The sequence below is a fragment of the Antedon bifida genome, chromosome 2 (assembly GCF_963402885.1).
Source record: "Antedon bifida chromosome 2, ecAntBifi1.1, whole genome shotgun sequence".
NCBI lineage: Eukaryota > Metazoa > Echinodermata > Crinoidea > Comatulida > Antedonidae > Antedon > Antedon bifida.
In genome coordinates, this window is record NC_136227.1 from 27,668,704 (window position 1) to 27,694,289 (window position 25,586).

The 25,586-nt window shown below is 31.6% G+C and overlaps 1 protein-coding gene across 1 annotated transcript in view; it reads left to right on the plus strand.

Annotated features, from left to right (window-relative positions):
* Window positions 1-25,457, plus strand: part of LOC144858902 (cilia- and flagella-associated protein 251-like) — a 30,334-nt gene extending 4,877 nt beyond the window's left edge. Inside the window, exons 9-23 of the mRNA XM_078715046.1 lie at window positions 239-376; window positions 934-1,063; window positions 1,502-1,557; window positions 1,712-1,771; window positions 2,107-2,186; window positions 4,382-4,521; window positions 5,001-5,174; window positions 9,862-10,005; window positions 10,766-10,848; window positions 11,653-11,794; window positions 13,959-14,050; window positions 16,178-16,306; window positions 18,632-18,828; window positions 24,362-24,499; window positions 25,132-25,457. Of these exons, the coding sequence (XP_078571172.1) occupies window positions 239-376; window positions 934-1,063; window positions 1,502-1,557; window positions 1,712-1,771; window positions 2,107-2,186; window positions 4,382-4,521; window positions 5,001-5,174; window positions 9,862-10,005; window positions 10,766-10,848; window positions 11,653-11,794; window positions 13,959-14,050; window positions 16,178-16,306; window positions 18,632-18,828; window positions 24,362-24,499; window positions 25,132-25,343 (1,915 nt within the window). The 3' untranslated portion in view covers window positions 25,344-25,457. The remainder of the gene's footprint in view (window positions 1-238; window positions 377-933; window positions 1,064-1,501; window positions 1,558-1,711; window positions 1,772-2,106; window positions 2,187-4,381; window positions 4,522-5,000; window positions 5,175-9,861; window positions 10,006-10,765; window positions 10,849-11,652; window positions 11,795-13,958; window positions 14,051-16,177; window positions 16,307-18,631; window positions 18,829-24,361; window positions 24,500-25,131) is intronic.
* The last annotated feature ends 129 nt before the right edge of the window (window positions 25,458-25,586 follow it).

Here is a 25,586-nt window from a genome sequence, read left to right on the forward strand (position 1 = left end):
TCCTCACTTCCACAGTGGGGCCTACAGTATTCTCACCCCCACGAAAATTACCTTCTCTCATAATTTTTGTTTTGTTTATATAAGCATTTGGTGTACAGTATTACACATTTTAGAACTTGCCATTATAGTGCACAAATACTGGTTGCTTTTGATGGCATGATCAAACTATGCTCAGATGCAGTCTTACTTTAGTATAATTATAGGTTTGATTCTATAGTTTATTTCTTCTTTTCTCTAGATATGTTGTAACAGGTGACGTAAATGGCCATGTAAAGTTTTATGATCAACAGTTACGTGTGAGCAACTGGTACAATGAATTCAATGTTGGCCCTATCAATTCAATATCTTTTGAATATGTTCCAAATTTCAGTCCAGAGTAAGTAGGCCTACAGATTAACTTTACTAAGGCTCTGTCTACACTATCAAACTTTATGTGACAAGAAAATTATGTGCCCCAATATGGACAGGATGATGTCATATCACTACCATATTTGAGCATATCACTACCATATTTGCGCACATCACACTTTTTTTATCAAACTAGTTTGATAGTGTAGACAGAGTGAATGAAAATACATGCTTTCAGTCATCAATCAAGTGACACTGTAGGTTTAACATACTTGCTTACCATTTCAAGCTCCTGGGTTCAAATCCTGGCTGTTCCGCACTAATAACAGGAGTACTGGCAATGTCATTATCTAGGTGTAAGATTACCCTGTATGTTGTTGTAGATCCTTGTAGGCTTGACCTTTGCCCTAACAGATTGTTTAAATTTGGCAATACACCTTCTGAATCAAACCCTTTACATACAAAGAGTGGTATTCCTATATAAATCTTTATAACAATTATCAGTATTATAGTAGTATTAGTACAACAGTAGTCACCAAACTAAATTTAGCACCACATTCTATTAATACTATCATTACTTCACAGTGAACTGGAAAGTGGTGGCTATCCTCCTGATGCAACTATTAATGCAAGAAGCTTCATTACAAAGAACTATGTAATAAGTACAACTTCAGCACAGATTGCAGTGATCATAGCTGATGGCACTAAAGTAAAGGTAAGTCTAGTGATAACTGATCCAGCCAACTTCACAGCATTATTGCCTTGTGAGCTAGTGAATGAACGACACCTGTTTCCACTCTATCCTGGTGAGATGTGAAATAGTCTTCCAGCACAAGGCTAATTTTAACAACACAATATCTGTTTCTAGAGACAATATACTTGGCTTTCCAACTTTCCTCTATCCTGGTGAGCTACTGAAAGATCAGCACCAGGCTCATTTAATTAGCACAACATCTTCTTAGACATTCTACACTTTGCTTACAAAACTTCCTCTTTCCTACATACATTTAAAAACATAAAGTAAGTACTGTATTTCTTTGTTTTTTTTTACTTTACTAACTGTGATCTGAAACCAATGCCATTTGATTGTATATTAACATTGTTATCCTATTTTTTGTAAACAGCTTTCATTTATTTAAAAATTATTTTGCAGATGATTCAATCTGAACATGATTCTCTGGTCCATGCTATAGTAACCCATCCAATACAGTGAGTTTAAATGCTAACTTTAGGTTGATGTGTGTGCACTAAATGTGGAACTACTTTGTTACATTTACTGTATAAAAATTGTTTTTAATGAGAATGGTATTTCACTCACTCGTCATATTTGAATTAATTTGTGTTTTTTTACTTTGTTTTACAGACCATTATTAGCAATTGGTAGCTACTCATGCCTGTTAAAGGTCTGGAATTATAAAACAAAGTAAGATAATTTTCTTGTTTATAGTATAAAAAGCTTGCTGATACCTGTCCATTGGGCATGTGTCTTTGACCTCTCTGTTACCTAATTTGTGTAAACATGAGGGAGAATTGCTGAGTTTGGATTTATCAAGACATTTTTTTAACATGGACTTTGTGGGAATTAAAATGTGTGCATTTCAAACAGCATGATCAGCCTCATGTATTAAGAAAGAAGATAACTCTCATGCTAGTCAGTTGAGTTTCATTATAGTGTTCAATGCATTCAACTTTGTTATATGAACTAATTATTATCGGCATAAGGTGTGCAAACTTTGAATTTCTTTGTTCTCTCTTTAGATCATTGGTCATTTCTAGGCAGTTTCCTCGTGGTCACATGATCCGATGCTTAGCTTACGATCCCAAAGGAGAATATTTAGGTATGTCTAATTATAGCCACACAATCAATCAATCAATACTCATATTCTGTAAAGATGGAGTATTTCGTACACTAATCATGGGAAGTGGCGGTAACTTTGCAGTGCATACGATGTATGCATTCGTTTCACTCACATTTCTTAGATTGTGAAATCTATATTCTAAATGCCAAATGTTACTTCTCATCAATAGGACAATCAACAGGTGAACAAATATAAACTTTGAAATGAAATGGCTTGATTTTTTACCACTAAATCTGCCATCAATGTACAATTTCCACATCTTTTTATAGAGAGCATTTGCTGTAAGTTCGTTACACACATTTTTGCTACTGCACACATCCATGAGGTATCGGGAATCTACTGGGAAGGTTTTTAAACTACATTTGAAACTCTTCCTGTAGCGGGTATGCCTTTCCTAAAGATTAATAATGAATATTATATCCTTATTTTCCGGTTTCTGGTTAATTTCATATCACATGCCGTTCAGAGTAGTTCTACTATGATAATGTTGCTATTGAATGGTTCTATTACTGTACATGCATCACTGAAACATTCATTTTATTTTTTATTTTATTTCCAAACCTAACCAACAGCAAAAGAAATTATATTGTTGTTGGTCCTTGTACTTTGAAAAACAAAAACATTTTAAAACTACATATCTAATATAATCTGAATACTAGTGACATTTTTGGAAAAAAAATATTACAGTATAACCGTGTCCTGTATGACCGAGTCCCAGGAAATAAAATTATACATGATTTCATTAACAATATACCAAAGTTATTCCCCTTACATTGTAATTTAGTACCAATTTAATTTTAAAATTAAACTAATTATTTTTTCAATAATGGCTTTAATAAAAGTTAATTTAAAAATTGATAAACCATGAAAAAAAGACTAGAGGTCACTGACCATTGGGAATTGGTTCTTAATAAAAGCTTCTTCTTGACTTAAGACTGACTTTTCATATTAGATTAGTGTTGAATTTCTTTCTTTTTTTCCAATAACCGATGGCATGATGGATGGGTGTGTGGGTAGATGTATAGGTCACTGAATGTACTTTTAATAGCATTTATGGTTGGATAGGTTGATGAAAAGTTGTAAGTGCGATTATAAATATAATTTGATTTTAGTAAGGAATAAATGACTGCTGTGGATAATTAAGCTGTTTGGTTTAATAACCAAGTAAACATCTAGAAGATGTGCCAAAATATTGTGTGCCCAAAAAGTGAATAACTATTATGCAATATTAAAACAATTAATTATTTTACAACTCCCTGATTAAAATGGCCTCTTCAACAAAATCATTGATATTGATGATTAATAGTTAATCTCCATCCAAATGTTATGTCCTTATACCACTGCTAATTTATTCAAGATTTCGTTACCAAAATAACACGAAGCAATTTTTAAATTTAGCCAGTGAATCTAGTTAGTGTTTCCGGGCCCATGGCACCTAGTATGGATTTTGATTTCTTGATTTTAACATCACGATGGCCATTTCGGTGGCCGTGATAGATTTTAGATGGCTGTTAATGGAAATGGCCCCGAGGGCTTGGGATTGTAAGGTCAGCACTTCAAACACTATCTTGGCTGATCTTGAATTTGGAAGGTGATATGCTACTCATTCGTGAATGCATTAGTGTTTTTAAGTATACCAGTTTTGAATTCAGTCTAATATCAGTTAGGCTCAGTAAGTGTTTTCCAATACTGACAAAAAATGATGTGGAATTTTGCATAATTACCCAGCTAAGATCAATTAATAGCATCTTAACTTAAACCAGGGGTTAGGAAAAGGAAAGAATTCATTAGCATTTTTAGTATTAAGTACAGTAAGGGTGTGTGTTGTAATGTGTATAGCCATTGACTATTAATAACTACTCGTATTTTTAGCTTTCATTCATTCATTTCTTTTATTTAGGATACAGTAGTACATCCATATAACATAAAATACAAAACAAAGACAAAATTCAACCAGAAAATTAGCAAGAACATCTTCCACAATCACAACCTAAAATATTAATTTGCACGAATGCTGATGAAGGTTGGATTGTGGATTAAACCATTACATAATGAGCAATTGTTCTGACCATGAGAAAATTCCAATACCCCGAGGACCATGTATCAAGCGAACATAACCGCCAATGCCAGTTATAAAACTATCTATCTAACTTCTTTATTGATTTATTTTTAAGGTGTTGGCTTCACAAATGGATGCATTCGTGTATTAGACAGTCTAACCCTTGAAGATGATATTCCCAAACCGTTCACATACTCCTCGGATGCTATTATAACCTGTGTCTTTTCACATGATTCGGCCTGGATGGCTACAGCGGTAGGTCTTGCTGACGTGTTATTATCAACCATAACCAAATCATCATACAGAGGTTCAGATTTTCCCAAAAGTTACTAGAAAGGCAAATCCTTGTCTTTCCAAAAATTGATTTTTTTTTGTGGAAAATCTGACATTTTTTATTTGTAATCCCCAACATTAAACAGAGGTCTGATAGGAAATTGCAATTAATCTAGGCCTACAGTATACCTTGGTTTACTATGGATGATATCTAGATTTTATGTAGCACTGTATGTCTGTTGGGCCATTCTTCGTCCCGAAACTTTCTGAAACCAATTACGTATTGTTTTGGCATTTTCATTGGTTGTTAATATTTAGTGAATAATAGCAAAAACGTGGCACTAATGCAGCTATCACGTCTAACTGTCATTCTCTCCATGAGCCTGCCGGATATTCTAATAACAAACCCCGATATTGAAAAACAGCCCTACTATTTTGATTTAAATTAATTTTCATTTCAGGATGCCAACTTTTGTGTGACAGTGTACAAGGCACAACCAGAAAACCGAGACGAGGCATGGGTATACCTCGGCAAACATCGTTCCCATTACAAGCCAATACGTGGCCTAACATTTGGCATTGCCCTTGATTCAGACGTACCAAGATTGCTGTCTATTGGTGAAGACCGATCATTGGTAACATATGTTCTTTTTTTTTATAACATTAACATTTTAAATGACTACAGAGAGAACCCCCTCTTTTTAAACTCCCCTATTCAGGTAATACACTTTCCTGTGAATTAAACATGAGCAATCTTCCCTGGTTTAACAATATGAAAATCCATATTATTGGATCCCAAAAGTGTCCTCTTATTTTAGTTTCAATTATATTTTAAATATTTTATTTATACTGGGCGACCACTTCAGTCGAAGACTGGTCTCCCAGAGGGGATCAGTGGCTGTGATGTACTAGTACACTGGAGTAACCCCCTACTCGTCTCGAAAGATGTACTAGGTTCTTTAAAGTGCACATGAGCTACAGAACAAAACCATGTAGCGAGTGAGCCTCGAACCCTTGTCAATGTTAATGCTACGTAATTACTGTCCCATTGTCTTAACCGCTCGGCCACTCACTTGCTATTTTTTTACAATTTAAAAAAGTCAGAAAACAGAATTGCTACTATTTTTTTTTATTCTTGTTTTTCGTTACGGAAAAATGGGGCTAGGGAGTGGAATGTAGTGAGGATGATGTTACAATATGTGTGTCAGTGTGTTTTTTACCTTATTGTAAATATTAATAAACATTTTTAGAAATATGGTGTTCAGTCATACAGTAACTCCACTTCCAACTATCTCTTTAGAACCTACAATTCAAAATCAAAAAAAAATTCTGGAAAAAATGAGCGGAAGTGGAATATAGGCAGTCAACATAGCCAGATATCCTAATTAATCCCTTCTGATCACTCTAGTCTAAGCCCTGTTGACACAATGGCCGCCAAATATGAAATCGTTTCTAAATAAGGCAGCTACATGATCTGATATGTAACAAAAATCTTTTTCAAAGTAAATAATGTTGCCATATGTAAAAAAAAAACACTTTATATATTGAAAAATTGGGGGTGTAATGACCCCTTGAAATACGCTGCTGTGATTAATCGTTTATCAAGGCATTTCAGCTTAATTAGTCCAGAATTTACCTTTAAGCATGTGACAACAAATTTTTGCGAAATTGTCCATTTTAAGTTGAACCTTGTTTAAGGCTTTTTACCCATCTTGCCTTAATTAGCCCACGCCCACTTTTAGAGGCCTACACAACTCAAATGTTCTTAATTAGTTTGTGTTTCTTTTCCAAATTAAAAACTTTTATTTATTGCGTCTTTCTACTCAGCTTAATTAGACCAACACCCACTCTTAGTGGCCTAAACAACACAAATTAATTTGTATTTTGTTTTTGAGTTAAAATGTTGTTGCGCAATTCTGTTCAGCCTACGGTAATTATAGCCCAGCACCCACTCTTAAGCCTCTGATGTGACCTCGACGCTAAAGCAGTTGGTTCAATCGATAGAGTAATATTTATAATTGCCGCTTTCATTGCAAGCAACTCATAGAGTAATATTTATAATTGCCGCTTTCATTGCAAGAAACTCATTATGAGGAGCAATACTTTTCTATTAATATTATTTCTTATAATACACTTTAACAGAACGAACGTCATTGTCTATTTTAACTTTATACTGGGGACCCTTATTAGTTCAATGTACTCAACAGCACTCCCTAGGTAAATGATAATTAAACTATCCCCGTATCATCGCCTTCATTTTTTCTTCCCCTTCATTCCCACGTCATTCTTAATATTCTCATTTGTTTGCAACTTGCGTAATTTTCAAATTTATAATTGAAACGTTTTACATACTGTTCCTCCTGAGGAATAATGCATCCAAGGGGAATGTTTTAAATAGCGGAAGTTTTGTCGTCGTCGTGAATAATTATTTGTACAAATATTAGTTGTTCATTCTCAACAGCGCTTTTTATAATAGGCATAATATCATTTTATGCATGTATTGTTAAAGAATTCTTACTATTGCTTCAATTAATAGAACTCTTAAAATGTTTACAGTAAGAACATGAATGACATACAACATGACTGAATGCTTACGTAAACAAAAAATATCATAGTCAATATTTTTTTTCTATATTTTTTTCAGTTTATTTGGTATCATTTTTACTAAAGGATTTTTATGCTTAGTTGATAATCTTATTATTTAAATAATTGTTTTCAAATATCTTGGTTTAATTTGCTATGCATGTGTATGAGTCAATTGAATTGAGATCTATGGCACTATCTATTTTTATAGGAAATGGTAGATGTATTAAGTAAACTTTTGTGTTGGAATTCTGTTTGACACTGTATTTAATACTTAAAATATTTAAAGTACTAATACAGTGTTAAAAGAAAATTAATACAGTGTTCAAAATAATTTACCATATGGTATATTATTTTTAAATCTTCTAAATTTCTTAATTTTAGATATCAAATGATTGAAATTCACTCTTCAATTCCCTGATTAAATCAAATTATAAATTTTAAGTTTATCTAAAAATCTTCATTTAACCATGAGACTTGACACATTATTGTGAGATCTCGTATTTTGTTTTGTTTCTTCAAGATAAAATATTACAGTTAACACAATCGTAAAGGTGACGATGACCCTGTTATGTTCTACGCTATACTGCGGACATCAAGTATCACGACCTATTTAACTTATCATTAAGTATTTACTAATGATTATCTAAGAGAAGGCTCGTTACTGCTTCCCGTTAACAAAAGTGCACATTATAATTTTCCATACCTGAAACCATTTGACAGCGTTAAATGGTTTCATGAAAAAAATAAGGATTTATCGTAAAACCTTATTTCCTTGGTTTTCTCATACTTAGTACAGACGCTTATTTTACAAAAAAACATTAACTTGGGATTAAACAAGACATTAAAGATACATTCCTCAAAATAAATTTTAAGTAATTAAATTAGAAATATTGGATTAGATAAATGTATAATAAGAAATTGACAAAGAAAGTGTTAAAAGTTAAAATGTTTCCCTTTTTTAACAGTTTCATTTGGTCATTCATATAATAATAATCAGTACAGAGTATTTTTGAATAACTTTTTCAATGCTTCAACATTTTTTCGATGATTTTAATCATTTTGGTCCCGATTTTAACATTTTTCTCAATCTTTAGAAGCATCCATGACATTCTTCTCATTCAGATTAATTTGTTCTATTTCAACATTTCTGTTTGGATGGAATGATACAGATAGATATAGCGACAAACATAGATTTATGTAACAGCCACACAAACGAGGAAAAGTGGAGCAGAGTGATAAAGAGAAGATGCTTGACATAGTGTGGACACCTTCATCTAGGCCTATAGTCTGATATTCTAGTGCAAAGAGCTCTATCCGAATTTATTAGAAAAGTTAGGAGACAAAGTGTATTACCCAAAACCACATGGATAAAAATTATAGAAAATGATACGAAAAGAAAAATAAATAAGTCTATGCACACTTTGGATAATAATTGCTCTGATTGGAGAATTCTTGTTAAGTGTGCTATGTCGCAAGACGTTCATTACGTTGATGATGAAATGTTTTTAGAAATTGTTTAGTAGTTTTGTACGAAGTTTAAACTACCCATCATGGAGACCATACTACTTACTTAACTTTACCATTTAGCAACAGTTTCTTTCTTTAGTTCTTTTATTGTATTTGTAAATATGTTCCACATATCTGCATAATTGATTTGTTTCAGACTGTGATATTTGAGATGTTTGTTCATGCTTAAGTCCTGTAACTAAATATGGCATGTGGGAGGGGTCGTCAATATCCTAGCAGGTAGATCACACCAACATTAATAGCCTGGCTTTCCTTCCAATCGATAAAGCCACAGGTTGGGGACTTGCTTATTAGATCAATTGCATTAGCTCTGCATGATGTTTACACAAAAGTGAGGCTGGAGAATAATGAAGAAAGGTGATGCCTTATTCATGTTAGTAACTGCTGTTATTTATGTTACATTGCGCATATAGGGAGTACCGTCATTTGCGAATGATTTTATCGAGCTAGGCAGATACTTCCGCTCGGTTAACGTTTGTTACCGTGTTTGAAGTTGCCGTGATTGGCAAAAAAACTAATTGGAAACGATTCTGATTAAATTAGTATTGTTTGAATGAGTTAAATTTAGACTTTTGAAGATAAAAAGTGGGACTATATTGATGGAGTAGAGATATCTATTGTTACCTTTTGTAGGTGGTGATTAGGTAGAAGTCATCATTATTAGACATTATAATGATGGTCTTCTACATTTGTTACATGTCATTGAATTTAAACTCTTGATTTTCCTGTCCCTGATCATAAATATTTATGCATAACAGTGTGCAATCTATTCACTAAAGATCTTTATTTGATTTCACAGTCCTCTACATTCTTTTAATATTTTACCATTAGTGGGACTGTAAGTCTACTGTATGTATTTCAAAACACAATATTGTTTGGAACGAATTACTAATAAATAAGAAAATAAAGTTGTTTTCTACATGATGAATTGAAAACTTCTTAAAAATATACATTGTTCAATGTATTCAAGTAATTCAATTTGAAAATATTTGAGTCAGGGTTACGGTGCAGAGAAGAATTTATACTTTCTAATTTTACTGTATATTATGAGAAAGAGCCTTTGAAAATAATTACCGAAAAGGATACATTGCTATTAATCATACTCTTTAATGATTTCCTTGTTTTCAATTATTTATTTATTGTAATGTAATGAATTATTTTTATCAAAATTCCATATCTTTATGAAAATGGTTTTCTTTTCAAATTTAGGTTGAATACGATTTATTAAAGAGTTCTGTCGATAACCTTAAACTTCTGAGCTTAGATCGAATAGAACAGAGTGCAATCCCACAATGCATTGAATGGTATCCACCAATTACAAAGGAGCAATTTCTTGTTACTGCAAACGATCAGGTAAGTGTCAAATGGTGTGATGTACTATGAAATGGTGCAAAAACTAAAATTCATGGTGTTAATAAAGTTTGTTCCAATACCTGTAATGCATTATGACTATGACTGGCATTATTGGGTACTTTTGGTGTTGCTTATATGATGGTAAATTAGGGTTTAACAGATTATTAGATGAATATGAACATATTGATGATATTGATGGTAATTGATAACAATGGTGATGGTTATGAAGATAGATAATGATAACAGATATTAATGTACAGTAATGACAGGCAACAAATACAGTAGATAAATTGGTAATTTATATTTATAATTGTAATTATTTTTTTTATAATTATCATTACATTTTTAAAATCATGATTTATATGTATTTTTTTTGTTATTTCAATTTTGTTATTGGTATTGATTGATTTACTTTATCAGAGTCACACAGATACATACAATATAAAAATAGAAAACAATTATAAAATGAGAACAACAGTAAGACTCAAGTTAAAAGGATATCCCAAAAAAGTAAAATACTTAATTCCATTGAGGTCCTGAACACGGAAAACAAATTGCACAGTTCCCTACACAAATAATTCTAAAAGAAGAAATTAAAAATCAATAATCCAAGGTAAAAAAAACTATTTAAAATGATTAAAATTTGTATAAAAAAGGTTTTAAAAAATAAATTCAAGGAAAGACACAAAATATATTTATTTTGTTTCCATTTTTCATCATTGTACATTTTCTCATGTGTTTTATTTTTTTTGATAAATAGTTTAAGTTCAAATTATACAATTCCACAACCAAGATGTGCAGAAAGACACTACTTAGTCCAACCTATGGAAGTTCACTTCAGAAGTAAGTTACCGTTTATCGGTTTTTTTCTGACTTTGACACTTGTTTTTCTATCGGAATTATATTGCTTTCTACTTATCAGAGTTAGTGTACATTGGTTCTGTGTTCATATGCAAACAATACATCCGTTATATTTCACTTGTATGTAGTCTTTTGGGAAATTACATTGCATGTCATTGTTACATTCTGAAACATTGGAGGTACATCAGTGTTCTATACACGTTTGTGTATGTACTATGTGTGAAGTAATTTTAAATGTTCTTTGAAATAATTGAAGTATTGTTTCCTTGTTTCAAATCTCTTTCTCGGAATTCTATCGCTTATTTTCTGTTTCATATGTGATGTATTTTTAAATGTTATTTGAAATAATTTTTGGTTTAGTGTCAACAGACCAATGTGATCTTCCTTTAGTTCAAATCTCTTTCTCTCTTTGTTTTAATTGTTTGTTTTTTTTTTTCATAAACAGAACCACTATACTTTAACATGATTTCGTCCTGAAATGTTTACCTTTTATTTAAATTGATTTTCACTTAATGTTAATTCTGTCTTTAAAATAAATTTTATTTGAAATAATTTTTGGCTTAGTGTTAATACACCAATGTGATCTTCCTTAGTTCAAATCTCTTTCTCTCATTTTTTAAAATTTATTTTTTCATGAACAAAACCACTACCTATAACATGATTTCCGTCCTGAAATGTTTACCTTTTGTTGAAATGGATTTTCACTTTTTGTTAATTCTGTCTTTAAAATATTTATTTTTATTTTTATTTTATTTATATTATTATTTATTTGTGTTTGTTTTGCAGAATGATTGTGTTACCCAGCGATGACCCATTGAGTAGCAGGAGATACATGACTTTTATCACTAAAGATAAAATCGGCTTAAGCATCATGCCACTTGATGGAAACCCACACAACACAATGGCCCTCATTTCACATCCAGGAGGCGTACGTAATATTTTTGTTGTTACTGAAACCTGTGCATGAAATTAATTCAAATTTTTAGATGAAAATTGGCAGAGAAAAGCTGAATAAATTGTAATGTATATTAGTAAAAGCATTTTAAATCAAGTTGTGTATGTGTGTGGGGGGGGGGGTGAAGGGAGCCTTTGCAGGGGGGTTAACCTTGGAGTGAGTAGGGGTGTAGTGTGGTAGAAGATTAGTATTAGCATTGTAAATCAAGTTGTGTATGTGTGTGGGGGGTGAAGGGAGCCTTTGCAGGGGGGTTAACCTTGGAGTGAGTAGGGGTGTAGTGTGGTAGAAGATTAGTATTAGCATTGTAAATCAAGTTGTGTATGTGTGTGGGGGGTGAAGGGAGCCTTTGCAGGGGGTTAACCTTGGAGTGAGTAGGGGTGTAGTGTGGTAGAAGATTAGTATTAGCATTGTAAATCAAGATGTGTGTGGGGGGTGAAGGGAGCCTTTGCAGGGGGGTTAACCTTGGAGTGAGTAGGGGTGTAGTGTGGTAGAAGATTAGTATTAGCATTGTAAATCAAGTTGTGTATGTGTGTGGGGGGTGAAAGGAGCCTTTGCAGGGGGGTTAACCTTGAAGTGAGTAGGGGTGTAGTGTGGTAGAAGATTAGTATTAGCATTGTAAATCAAGTTGTGTATGTGTGTGGGGGGTGAAGGGAGCCTTTGCAGGGGGGTTAACCTTGGAGTGAGTAGGGGTGTAGTGTGGTAGAAGATTAGTATTAGCATTGTAAATCAAGTTGTGTATGTGTGTGGGGGGTGAAGGGAGCCTTTGCAGGGGGTTAACCTTGGAGTGAGTAGGGGTGTAGTGTGGTAGAAGATTAGTATTAGCATTGTAAATCAAGTTGTGTATGTGTGTGGGGGGTGAAGGGAGCCTTTGCAGAGGGGTTAACCTTGGAGTGAGTAGGGGTGTAGTATGGTAGAAGATTAGTATTAGCATTGTAAATCAAGTTGTGTATGTGTGTGGGGGGTGAAGGGAGCCTTTGCAGAGGGGTTAACCTTGGAGTGAGTAGGGGTGTAGTATGGTAGAAGATTAGTATTAGCATTGTAAATCAAGTTGTGTATGTGTGTGGGGGGTGAAGGGAGCCTTTGCAGGGGGTTAACCTTGAAGTGAGTAGGGGTGTAGTGTGGTAGAAGATTAGTATTAGCATTGTAAATCAAGTTGTGTATGTGTGTGGGGGGTGAAGGGAGCCTTTGCAGGGGGGTTAACCTTGGAGTGAGTAGGGGTGTAGTATGGTAGAAGATTAGTATTAGCATTGTAAATCAAGTTGTGTATGTGTGTGGGGGGTGAAGGGAGCCTTTGCAGGGGGTTAACCTTGAAGTGAGTAGGGGTGTAGTGTGGTAGAAGATTAGTATTAGCATTGTAAATCAAGTTGTGTATGTGTGTGGGGGGTGAAGGGAGCCTTTGCAGGGGGGTTAACCTTGGAGTGAGTAGGGGTGGTAGAAGATTAGTATTAGCATTGTAAATCAAGTTGTGTATGTGTGGGGGGAGCCTTTGCAGGGGGGTTAACCTTGGAGTGAGTAGGGGTGTAGTGTGGTAGAAGATTAGTATTAGCATTGTAAATCAAGTTGTGTATGTGTGTGGGGGGTGAAGGGAGCCTTTGCAGGGGGATTAACCTTGGAGTGAGTAGGGGTGTAGTGTGGTAGAAGATTAGTATTAGCATTGTAAATCAAGTTGTGTATGTGTGTGGGGGGTGAAGGGAGCCTTTGCAGAGGGGTTAACCTTGAAGTGAGTAGGGGTGTAGTGTGGTAGAAGATTAGTATTAGCATTGTAAATCAAGTTGTGTATGTGTGTGGGGGGTGAAGGGAGCCTTTGCAGGGGGTTAACCTTGGAGTGAGTAGGGGTGTAGTATGGTAGAAGATTAGTATTAGCATTGTAAATCAAGTTGTGTATGTGTGTGGGGGGTGAAGGGAGCCTTTGCAGGGGGGTTAACCTTGGAGTGAGTAGGGGTGTAGTGTGGTAGAAGATTAGTATTAATAAAGTGATTGCACAATATTAACAGACACATCTCTGATTATTATATATGAATTCATTATTTAAATAAAATAAACTGTTTTTTTGTTCTAAACACCATGAAAATAAAAGAATATTTTTGTTATAAATCATGTTCAATAAAACTGTTTTGCTTATATTTTATATCTATAGGTTGTGAATCTAGCGAGTAGCAATGATGGTAGGCATGTGTTCACAGCTGGTGGTACAGATGCAGTTGTTCACATGTGGAACGTCAATGTACAGTAAGTATAAAAACTCATCATGATGTTGACGTAAAATTGCTACTGTATGCTCAATATATATTTAGTATAATAAAAATAACAGATATTTATAATGGTGGGAAATGTTATGAAAGGTGCTGAGTGAGACGAAATCAAACTCAAACATGAGGTGTTAAATTTTATTTTTAGTTAAAGTTTCAAAAAGCATGTTGATGTTCTGTTACATTTCAAACTCATGGTTTGTGCCATGTGTCAACAACAAATCGTCAATTGGAAAGCAACCTTTAAGTACATGTCCATATTACAGTTTTTAAACATTTCACTAAGTACGAAGCAGTGTTTATGATTGATAACATTAAACCGTTCAAAAAACAATAGTAGATTATCGTTCACTTTTTAAACACTAACTTGCATTATGTTACATGTATAGTACGTGTTTACATTGTTTTCTTTAATTTACAATTTTGTTGAGCATGTATACTTAAACTAAGCTGTACTCATTAAGAAGTCGTGACATCTTGTACCCATCTAGCCTGCGGTTATACGAATCTATGTCAAGTGCATTAACTTTTATATTACTAAAACCATGTACACTATCATTAAGTATTCACATCCAGCTATGCAATCCCCTTTAGAAGCTAGCCTAGCACATGCCTATGCATTTTAAGATGCTTTTCAATCGCAATAACTCGCAGACACAATTACTATGCCTATAGTCTGGTTAATCTGGCCTTGGGGACTGCTTTTTTACCCTAGGGTTTATATGTTCTGCCCTGAGGTAACTCATTTCTTCACCCTAGAGCCTACTGTCCTCCCACAACATATTTTGGTTGAACTCTATGATTCTTGTCAATTAAGGTAGTAATCATATCAATTTATATGTATGTGAAAAAAGATGAAAATATTTACTTTTGATGGTAAAGATTGTTAAACAAAATTGTTTAAAAGCCTAACAAAAATGTACCCGTTTGGACAGTTAATGATGATATTTTATAATGCCATCATGTGATAAAATTCTGTTAACATTTATGACTTACAACATCATGATGGTAGCTATCGCTACGAAAAAGAGGTCAACTTAACCCAATTGCACTGTTGACCTGAATCTATTGCTGAATTTTACAAATGGTTTTTTCATTTCAACTTTCAATTTGATAGTTAATTTGAGAAGTTAAATGACATTAACATTGCTGACAATGACATATGATTAAACTATCTCCAAGTAATTAAAGGCAAAACATCATTCACTGTTCCTTCATTTGATCATCATAAAGGTCGATTGTTTTATAATCATACATGATTAACTTTTTAAATGATTACCCTGCTGTACTGTACAAACTTATTCAGTAGAATAAAATTTACAGTAGGCTTGTATGTTTTTGTAATTTGTTTTACCCAGGCCTAAATTGTAAAATAAACTGCTGAAATTCTATCTTTTTTAACGTGTTGCTGAAATCATGGGCCTATGATAGAGACACTTTAGCATAGGCTGTGATAATGTATGTGTTCTCTTGTAACAATTACGTAAACTGTATACTGTACATGTAAATTGTCCACTGATTCTAAATTACAGAAACTAATGATGTGTGTCTATGAGGAGTTGATATACCCTTTGTTAAAACTAGTTGTTAATATGTCTGTAATAATAAATTATAAATTTGTTTATATGTTGCTGTTTACAACGTGTGGATAGATTCTCTGCCTGATTGTGCTGAACTCAGTATTATTAATTTCTTACTGGTTTATTTCTCCTATTTGTGTCAGAGTTGAGTAACTTGCAGTCTTAACATTTATAGTGACACTTTTGTGTCTGTGTGAGCCGATTACTCACTAATTTTCTTTGAAATTGTTATGTTAAGTGTTTGGCTCTGTCTACACTATCAAACAAATAATGTGATGTGGCCATTTATGTACCTGATGATGTCATATCACTACCATATTTGGGCACATACTTTCTTTCAAACTTAGGTACAGGTACACACACATACTATTACTTGTGAACCACAACAACTATCGAAAACTAAATTTGATTTATTAATTTGTTTATTAACAAGGAAACATAGACATACAGTATTGTTAAATTTGTTCTGACTTGGTTGGGGAATAACAGAAAAGAATAACTGTATTGAATTTACAAAATCTTTTCAGAGCTCTTGAAGCAGTTGCCAGGCTTGGTGGAGATGATCTAATACCATTCTATGGATTACTGGAGGGAGGTCGAGATGGTGTACTGTTCAGAGAGCTAGAGAACTACTTTTACTACGCTCAGTTAAGAAGGTACTGTATAGTCCACTATAGTTGTATTCTACACACTAACTAAAAATGTTGTGCATTTTCTATATTTGTTAGGGACGATAATAGTTTATTCTCATTGCCTTATCCGTTGGATGCAATATTGATCCCTAATCTTGTCTACATACATTACATGTTAAAGAACTTGGTACACTATTTGAAAAGAGTAGAAGGTTTTCTCCCCGGGCGTGCAGAACATAATCCTGTACTAGGCCCTCTAGAAAACAATCTTGTAAGAGATCACCCAATATTAAAGACAGTCCCCCTGAAATTCGCAAGTTGCATAATATTAATTTAAAAAAATAATTTTTTACCTGAAAAAACTGTAATTTAAAGCAAAAAGATAGTCGAATTGACTGCCAGCCAATGGGTTTTTGGTTGAATGTAACCATTTATTTTGTCATTTTTTAACTGAAAACATTATTTTTTTCTGGTTTTTTTCTGTGAAAGTGATTAACTTTGTTAAAACTACAAAATGGCCTATTTAAAGTCTTATTTTATTAATCTTCATTATTCATGTTTTTGGGAGACAATACATCTTTAAGAATAAATAAATCTCCAATATTTTAGTGTCAAAAGGTTATTAGTTTAATTAATTAATTTATGAGTGTAGTTAATCATTTTTTAATTAGTTTGTCAGAAAATTAGTTGGTAGATTAATTGGTACTTTGACATCTTAGTTTGGAGAACCCATTTCTCATTCCAATTTGGCTTGTTATTTTATTGGTACGTGTTGGAATGTTGTAAAGTTATATCAATCTCTCATTCACTTAATTAGTAAGTTAGTTAGAAAGGTTAATTATAACTTTATACTACAATGTGATGATGTTATTGTCCGTGTATTTTATTTATACATCGTATATAGGCCTACATCCACATATCCTGTCCTGTCATTATTATTACCCAAAGAAACTGTTTTTACAAAGCTGATGACCAAAAGAAAAAGTACAATGACTGGATAAAGTGAAAGAGATATCCATAGAGCTGTTTATGCGTATTGATTTCTGAAAATTTCAGAGTGCCTGTTATTTAAGTAAATAGCGGTTTTCTTTGAAATCAGCGATAATTTTTATAGAAAAAAAATTATGTTTAAGCCTTCCTATTATATTTAAGGTTTTTAAAACCATGTTTACAGTAAAACATGGTTTGAAAACAATGTCCATTTCCATATCGATTCTATTATATTCCTGCAATACAATATTAAAAATTGTGTTGTATTATGTCTCTGTTACACAGAATATTCCCTTGTTTTTATATCTTGCGTAAATATTTTTTATTATATTTTTTTATATTATATTTTATAAGACCATGATTATTAATACAATAGAAAAGAAATCCATATTTCTCGTTAATATAAACATCATCCCTCCTACACAAACATGTTTTTATAATCAATTGATTTTTCAATGAATTAAAAAAACAATTTTTAAGATTTTGTTAATAAATATCAGTACTCTTATATTCCATCGGTATTAAAAATAATCATATTTATAACACGAATCATATTGGTTTTTTTTTTTTCCATCTTCTAAAATATTTTACAGTCTCAAAAAATAAAATCTCCAAATAACTCTGACCTCAATATTCTGTTTATTTTCATATAAATATATATGTTATTGGTCCTACGGGAAAATACTGGCTTTTACACAAATTCTTGGCTACTATTAGAACATGATTTTGCTTTATTGTGGAAGCATTTAATATATATTTATCATATGTTATACTAAAAACTTGAAACAGTTGCAAAGCCAGACTATGGATAATATTAATACAGTTTAAATAAAACATTTAAAATGTGATGTAAAAAAAAAAGAAAAGTGTATTATTTTACCTTAGATTGAAATAGATATTTTATTTGAAATCCACCTACTTCAAAATAAAATTAAGAAATGTACATGAAGGAGTAGTATGTTTGTATGTATAATAAGCCTTTTTTACTAGATTTTAAAATAATGTAAATTACCATAAAACTATTTAGGTATAGTATATTACTTTATTATTGTACAAGCTTGAGGGATGGGCATAAACCTTGCAGGGAATATTTCATACTGAAATCTGTGTTTTTAAATTGTAGGCGTAATTGTATAATAAAATGAAACCTAATTAAAATGTACATTATTAATACCGCTGTAACAATGTACAAAGCCCATAGACAACAACTTCCTTATATAATAAAACAGTATTTTAAACTAAACATTCCATAACTATAATATTAGAAAGCAAGGTCATTTTAAAATTAAGTTAAGGAAAACAAATGCATTTGGTTTTATTCTACTTTATTTTTAAAAAATAATTTCTGTATCATTATAGTCAAGGAATCAACACAATGGATACACGTGTGGTGTCTACAGAAATTCCGTTGTCAGAAGTTCCATTTGTCATGCGAGCAATGGGATTGTATCCCTCGGAACAGGAAGTAGAAGATATGGTTAATGAGGTCAAGTTTAGCAAGTATGTGGAAACGGGCAAATATGTTGACCGCATTGATCTGGGAACATTTATCAAATGTAAGTCGACAGAATAATGTCAATGAACTTCTATTTTTCCGGTTACTGTAATCAATAACATAACATCATTTTTTTAAATCATATCATCATGATCATTTCCGATATCATGACATAATCATTGTCATTATTTTGCATATTAATTATTATTTGTCTTTATTTTATGCCCAAACACTAACTTATTATTTCTGTTATAAAAATAAATGAAACAATAGTTACAACAAGTAAAACAAGATAACAACAATAAATTAAGGGCTCAGAAATACATTAGCTTTATATTATAATATCCTTAATATATCAATTTTCCCGAAAATCGGTAGACTTGGTCTGTTGGTAAAGGTAAAGGTATTTATTATTGTCCTCAAGCTCTACCGGAAATTGAGAAAATTTGGATTTGGCTCTCTACCGACCCACGGCTCCCAGCAGCGCAGTGCCTACCAGAGTAGCACACCGGGATATGTATTTGTAATAGCTATATTATATATACCTATATTTGGTGTATAGCTATTTGTAAAGAAAATAAAACTTGAAAATTGTGGACACTATCAATATCATGAAAAAAACTTACAAAAATAAAAGTAAACTTGGCAAAAAAAAATTTTGTTTTTACTATGCCAGCGCTTAAATTTAAATTAAGATACAACAAAAATAATAAAAATGTAAACACAGCCAACTTTAAAAAAAAATGGATTTCTTCATCACGATGTAGTTTAAAAGTGTTTTGAATTTTGTTTAACCAAAACACTATACATTACAAGCCACATTCTAGATGATTATATCTAATACAGACAAATTTTTTTTTTCTATATTTTTTTTTTCTATGATAGGTATCATATCTTGTTAGATAACAGTTTGTTTTTTCTTCATATTTTCCACTATTAATATGAATTATGATATTATTCATATGTATTTTACAAAGTATTAATACTATAAATTTAATATTGTGAATACTTATGCTTTAGTAAGCTGATACTGCAGTATCTCTTAAAAATGTAATAGAATAGAAGAATATTATATTCCATTTAAAATCATTAACTAACAAGTATAAAGATGCAGACACTCATCAATGACAATGTATTATCATATTTCAATTCTTAAGAAAATACATAATACTCAAATTAGATTTAAATTCTATTTCAAAAACAAAATAGAAAAGGATTATGTAAAATGTTTTTACAAAATATTACTTTATTACCTTTATAGTAAAGTAATAGTTAATAACATGTGATTTTTCAAAATGTAAAAACTTGATGGGTAGCCTAACATGTACGAACACAATTTGTTGACCTGCATTGCCTGGTATTAAGGGTCTTTCATACCTGCTCCACACGGCGCAACATAAGAACAAAAAGATCCTAATTGAATGCTCTACACCTGAACCAGAGCTGGAATGGACTATGTGTGAAAACCCCTTCATGTAGGGAGATGTAACATTAAGTTTTTAAAAGCCTTGATCGCATTTGAATTATTTTGTTCAAGTTAAATTAACTGAGTTGCTGACTAAATTAACCAAAGCAAATTCACATGTTGACTATAATTCTCGTTTGAATCATACCATCATCTATCTTTTCTAACATATGTCCAAATCATGTGTATCTGACATAATACATGCTGTTGTTTCCAATACGCACCTGTTACATGAAGCAAACGAACAAGATTTATTGTACAGTTTGTGGGAGACCTTCGAAGGTACTTTATATTGATTCCGCGAGATACTCGGTTCTGTTTACTTCCAATGACCTTTCTACAACACGGCGCCAAAGGTTAAACAGACCGTAATGGACATCTGCGGTAGTTTCACCACTACCCTGATTTCCGAATCAAACATAGATGGGAAAGATCTCACAATGCCGATTAGTTTGAAAGCAAAGGCATTTATTACGCTCTGTTGCTTTGTTAATGTTGGTGTTTCATCATGCAATCGCTGAGTCCATAATAAGACGTGTATGTGCATCTTTTTTTTTATGAATTGTGGGAGGATGTTGGACAGGTGGGTAGCAGGTGTCTCATGACACAATTTTGTGTACCCAACATTCACAGTACAAAGGAATTTATTTGTTATCTTTTGAACTAGAAAAATGTGTATTCTTATAATAGACTATTTTTGGATTATAATTATCAAGTAAATTACAGTTTCAATGCAAATTCCATCACACATGTATTTTCCATTATCATTTACTAATGATAGTAATTAATATTAATATATAAGTAAGTTTTTTTAAAGATTGCTTACTGAAAAATGATAAATAGATTTAACGATAGCAAATTATTAGTCCATTAGTAAATACCAGACAAATACAATTAGGTTGTTGAATGTAAACATTTTGAACTATTATTAAACAGCATAAAAGATTTAAAGAAGAATAGTCAAAATAAGATATAAAGAGAAGCACGTAACCACCATAATTTTGTGACTAAAATACTAGAGGAAAGAATACATTTTATCTCTTCAAATAATAATTGATTATAATTTTGAAATAGCTTAATACTTAGAGTTCATCTTATTGAAACACAAAAGTCTTCTTTTTATATGTTAGGTGATTTATCATAAAACAAGACTGACATAAAATCGCGATACAATTTGTCTCTTTGTTCAATCATCAAAATGGGATATTTCAACTCAGAAATGAAATGTAATTCATTCTCTCGAGATTTTTCTTTTCAGTAAATTGAAGGAAACATATTTTTATTATTTAAGTGAGCCATAGAGTTGCTTGTACGCTAAGAGGTTTTGTAAGATATTATCACAGCGGAGAAAAGTGTAATATTTAAGATGTATTCATTGGTTAATGTATTCGAAGAATACGATCTTTCAAAAAATACTACACTTTGCAGCGGTAAATAAAACATTAAATACATTTAAATTCATTCATTCATTTCTCTTTATTTCTAACTTCAAATCCATAGAAAAAAAAACATTACATAATAAAAGTTTTAATAATCCACAAACTTATATGCAAGTTCAACTAGACTTTAAACTTTAAAAAAAAAGAAAAAAAACTTTCTCCAATATAGACCTACTTGCTTTACCAATCCCATGGTTAATATATGATTATAGTCTCAATATTTTCCTGATGGCCAATACAGCACCACTAACTTGGTTTAGAAAGAAAGTCATTGAAGAGTCATGTACTCTATGTTGTAATTGTTATTTACCAAAAATTGTTAATGTCATGAAGTGATGTTTTATTTGAGACCTTTAATACAATATTTCAGTGCTTCACAATCGGTTAAATTCAAAGTTGATTTGTAAATAAAAAAACTTAAACAAAGTTTCATTATGAAAGGTACATAGAGCTGAGAGGGAGGTGGCATTAAAAAAAGATGTAGAAGTAAAAACTTACATTACGTTTTAATTTTGTTAAACTTACATAACAATATTTAAATAAAAGTTTAAAATAAAGTTTGTAAAGCTCTGTTTACACTTTCAAAATAATGTGAGAAAAAAACAATGTTTAAAGCTCAAACTAGTTTGATTTTAAAAAAGTGTGATGTACCCAAATATGGCAGTGATATGCCCAAATATGGTAGTGATATGACATCATCATGCCCATATATGGGCACATCACATTTTTTTGTCACAAAGTTTGATAATATAAACAGAGCTAAAAAATTACTCTTTTCTTATAAATAATATTATTTTTGTAGTAAAAAACTACCTAATGATAAGTGTTAATGATTAAAAGGTATAAAGAAAATGACAATGGATTAAAAATAGTCTTAATGTAACAAATGTTTTTTCTTTGTAATAAAAAAATAAAATTATGTTAGTTTTGAAGAAATCAACTATTGTCTCACACAATAGATGTCAGTGAGGGTTGTGCGGTAATTTATAATATTTACATAATATCAATTTAACAAAGTTAAAGTGTTTTGAATTTGTATGTGCTGTTGTTTCAGTTTCCATTGTAAATATTTAGACGATTTACATTATTTAAACAATGAAATGAATAACATTACATTCTGTTTTACACAAAAATATTGAACATTACATTAAAACTAAAAGCATATTAAATCAATAAAATACATACATTATGTCAATAAATCACATATTTGGACTTATTTCAATTTAATACAAAAACAGTTTACATATTGTAGTGTTTATAATCACGTTATTTTTCATCCCATTAATATGTTCCCATCAAACAGTTTTTATTTATTTTGTTTATATAAAACATACAGTATTTTTTGTTCTCTACCAGACAATTTTTTTTATCAGAAAAACCATTATTTAAATATTCTATTTAATATTTTAAAAAATGGTTTATCCTGTAATTTGCATAATTAGTAGTAATTACTTGCTTTTGGATGCATATGACATTTAAAAAAAAAATTGTCACACAATCTTTTTAATACCAATCTGTGTTTAAAGCCTTGTCTATGCTATCAAATGTGGACATGATAATGTCATATCACTACCATATTTGGGCATACCACTACCATATTTGGGCACATAACACTTTTTTAAATCAAACTAGTTTGATAGTGTAGTTTTAGACGTGAGTAGTTAACAGTTGATTTTCTTCAAAGTAAGATAATTTGCATAAGTTTAATAATACAAAAGCAATGACATTGTGTACAAGTGTTTAAACTAAAAGCTGTGGACCATTAAATTAAATACATATATGTATATACAAATTTAATTTGTTTTAAACCTGGAGGTGGGGGTAGGAAGGGCAAGACCTTTCTTTTGTAGATCGAGATGAGAAACATACTTGAACTTTTTTTATTCTGATGAATGTGAAATTGCTTTTTTTTTTAAATAAAGAATAAAATTTACTATTATTTATAATTTAAGGAGGTTTAAGAATGATTCACATATTAGTAGGCTCAGTTCATTCAAAATTATAAAAAATAACCCCAGGGCATAATGTACATGCACATGTCTATTTAGGCTTAATTCAAGAGAATTTCTTTGATTTGGTGTATGCAAAACAAGGAACGGGTACGCTGGGATAATTACAGCCTAAATTCATAAGCATCAAGAATGAAGTTTCTGAATGCATATTATGGTTCAGAAAAACATTAACCTAAAGTAATTATGTTTGTTAGAATGAAATTACATTATAGTAATGATATTGAAATTAGATTGTGCATTGTTTGAGTGAGTTACTAGGTCATGTTTAGGTTGTGATAGGTGCACTTGTTTGTACAGTAGAAATATTTTGTTTATAATGGGATTGCTTTAAAAAAAAAAGTATAGTTTTGATACAGAAATCTCAACTTCATTAGCTTTAACAAAATGTTTAAACATTAGATAACAACCACTTGTTATATATTTATCAAGCCTTAAGGGTATCTGTTTATTATTTACAATTCCCATTTTAAAGAATTTTTTGATGGTTTCTTGAGACAATGCTACATTTGTTTGAGAAGTAATCAAACAACAACAATTACTCTTAAATATTATTTCCACTAATGCCACGTGTCTACAACAAGCTGGTTCGTTACTGAAAGCTTAATTCAATTCTATTGTCTCCTTGTATTAGTTTTTTTTTTAAAGTTAATTTATAGTATGAAATCATTTTCATTGCAGTATATGTGAATCATCGGCCAGCCTTTGGTCTTTCTGTGGATCAACTCCATCATGCTTTTGAGGTTTTAGGTTTAGAAGAGGTTGATGGTCAAGCTGCCATTGAGAGAGGTCACCTACTGGACATCCTACAGACCAGAGGTAATCTTTTACTCAACGTTATTATGAATACAAGGAAAATGGTACTCTGCTAGAGATTCATTCAGAAACTAAATTAATATTTCTAATAATATTTCTAATAATAACACAGGAAAGATTCTGAAACTGAAATAATATTTCTAATTATTATTAATACAACTAAATATGAATGATTAAAAAATATATTATATAATCAGCTTATTACTAATTTGAACTTGAGGTTAAAGGGTGGTCTTGAGGAACCAAAAAATTGAAGTTCCATTTGAATCTTTGTTAGAAATCCCCTCGCCAGGAAACTTGAGGTTCTGACACCACCATTGTGAATAGATCATTTCATACTTAGTGGATTAGTTGACCATTTGCCTTAAACAATACAAAAATTGTATAACAAATATACAAAAAACAATTGGTTGTACAGCAATCTTTATTTAAAAAGTACATAAGAAAATGACAAAAAGTTTTCAAAAAGGACAATAACATAAAAGACAACATTCAAATTAGTTAAAATACTAAAAACTTTTAACAAACGCTGTGTATAGAGTTTGGCACAAACAAGTTTCTACTCACAAAGCAGTATCTAATTCCAGACCTGTTTAATTTATAACAACTATGTAAATTTTATATTTGTTTCGCAGGGGAACACATGACAGAAGCAGAGGTTGCTGAATACATTACAACCCTACTTGGGTTTAATGCAGAAGGTGGAAGTTCAGAGATTGGAACATTTGATTCGACCAATTCGGTTGACCTGATTGATGATAATCTACCTGAGGAAATCACAGCCGACATGTTTGCGGCAGAGATCCTTGGATTTGGTCACGAACCTGATGCGGAAGCTGTTGTTTGATGCCAGCTGATTTCATAGTGGATTTTCTTTTATACTTTGTACATTTTATGCCTTGTAAAAACTAATTTTGTAATGTACTTTTTGTTTGAGAATAGTAAAAAAAGATATATTGTATATATTAGAAAATTAATTTGATGTATTTACAATTACACTGCTTTCAGTTAAAATGTTTGTATTAAGCATGGTTCCCACTTGGACTCAACACAAAGATGTAAGTAATCTGACCAATCACGACGCGATAGA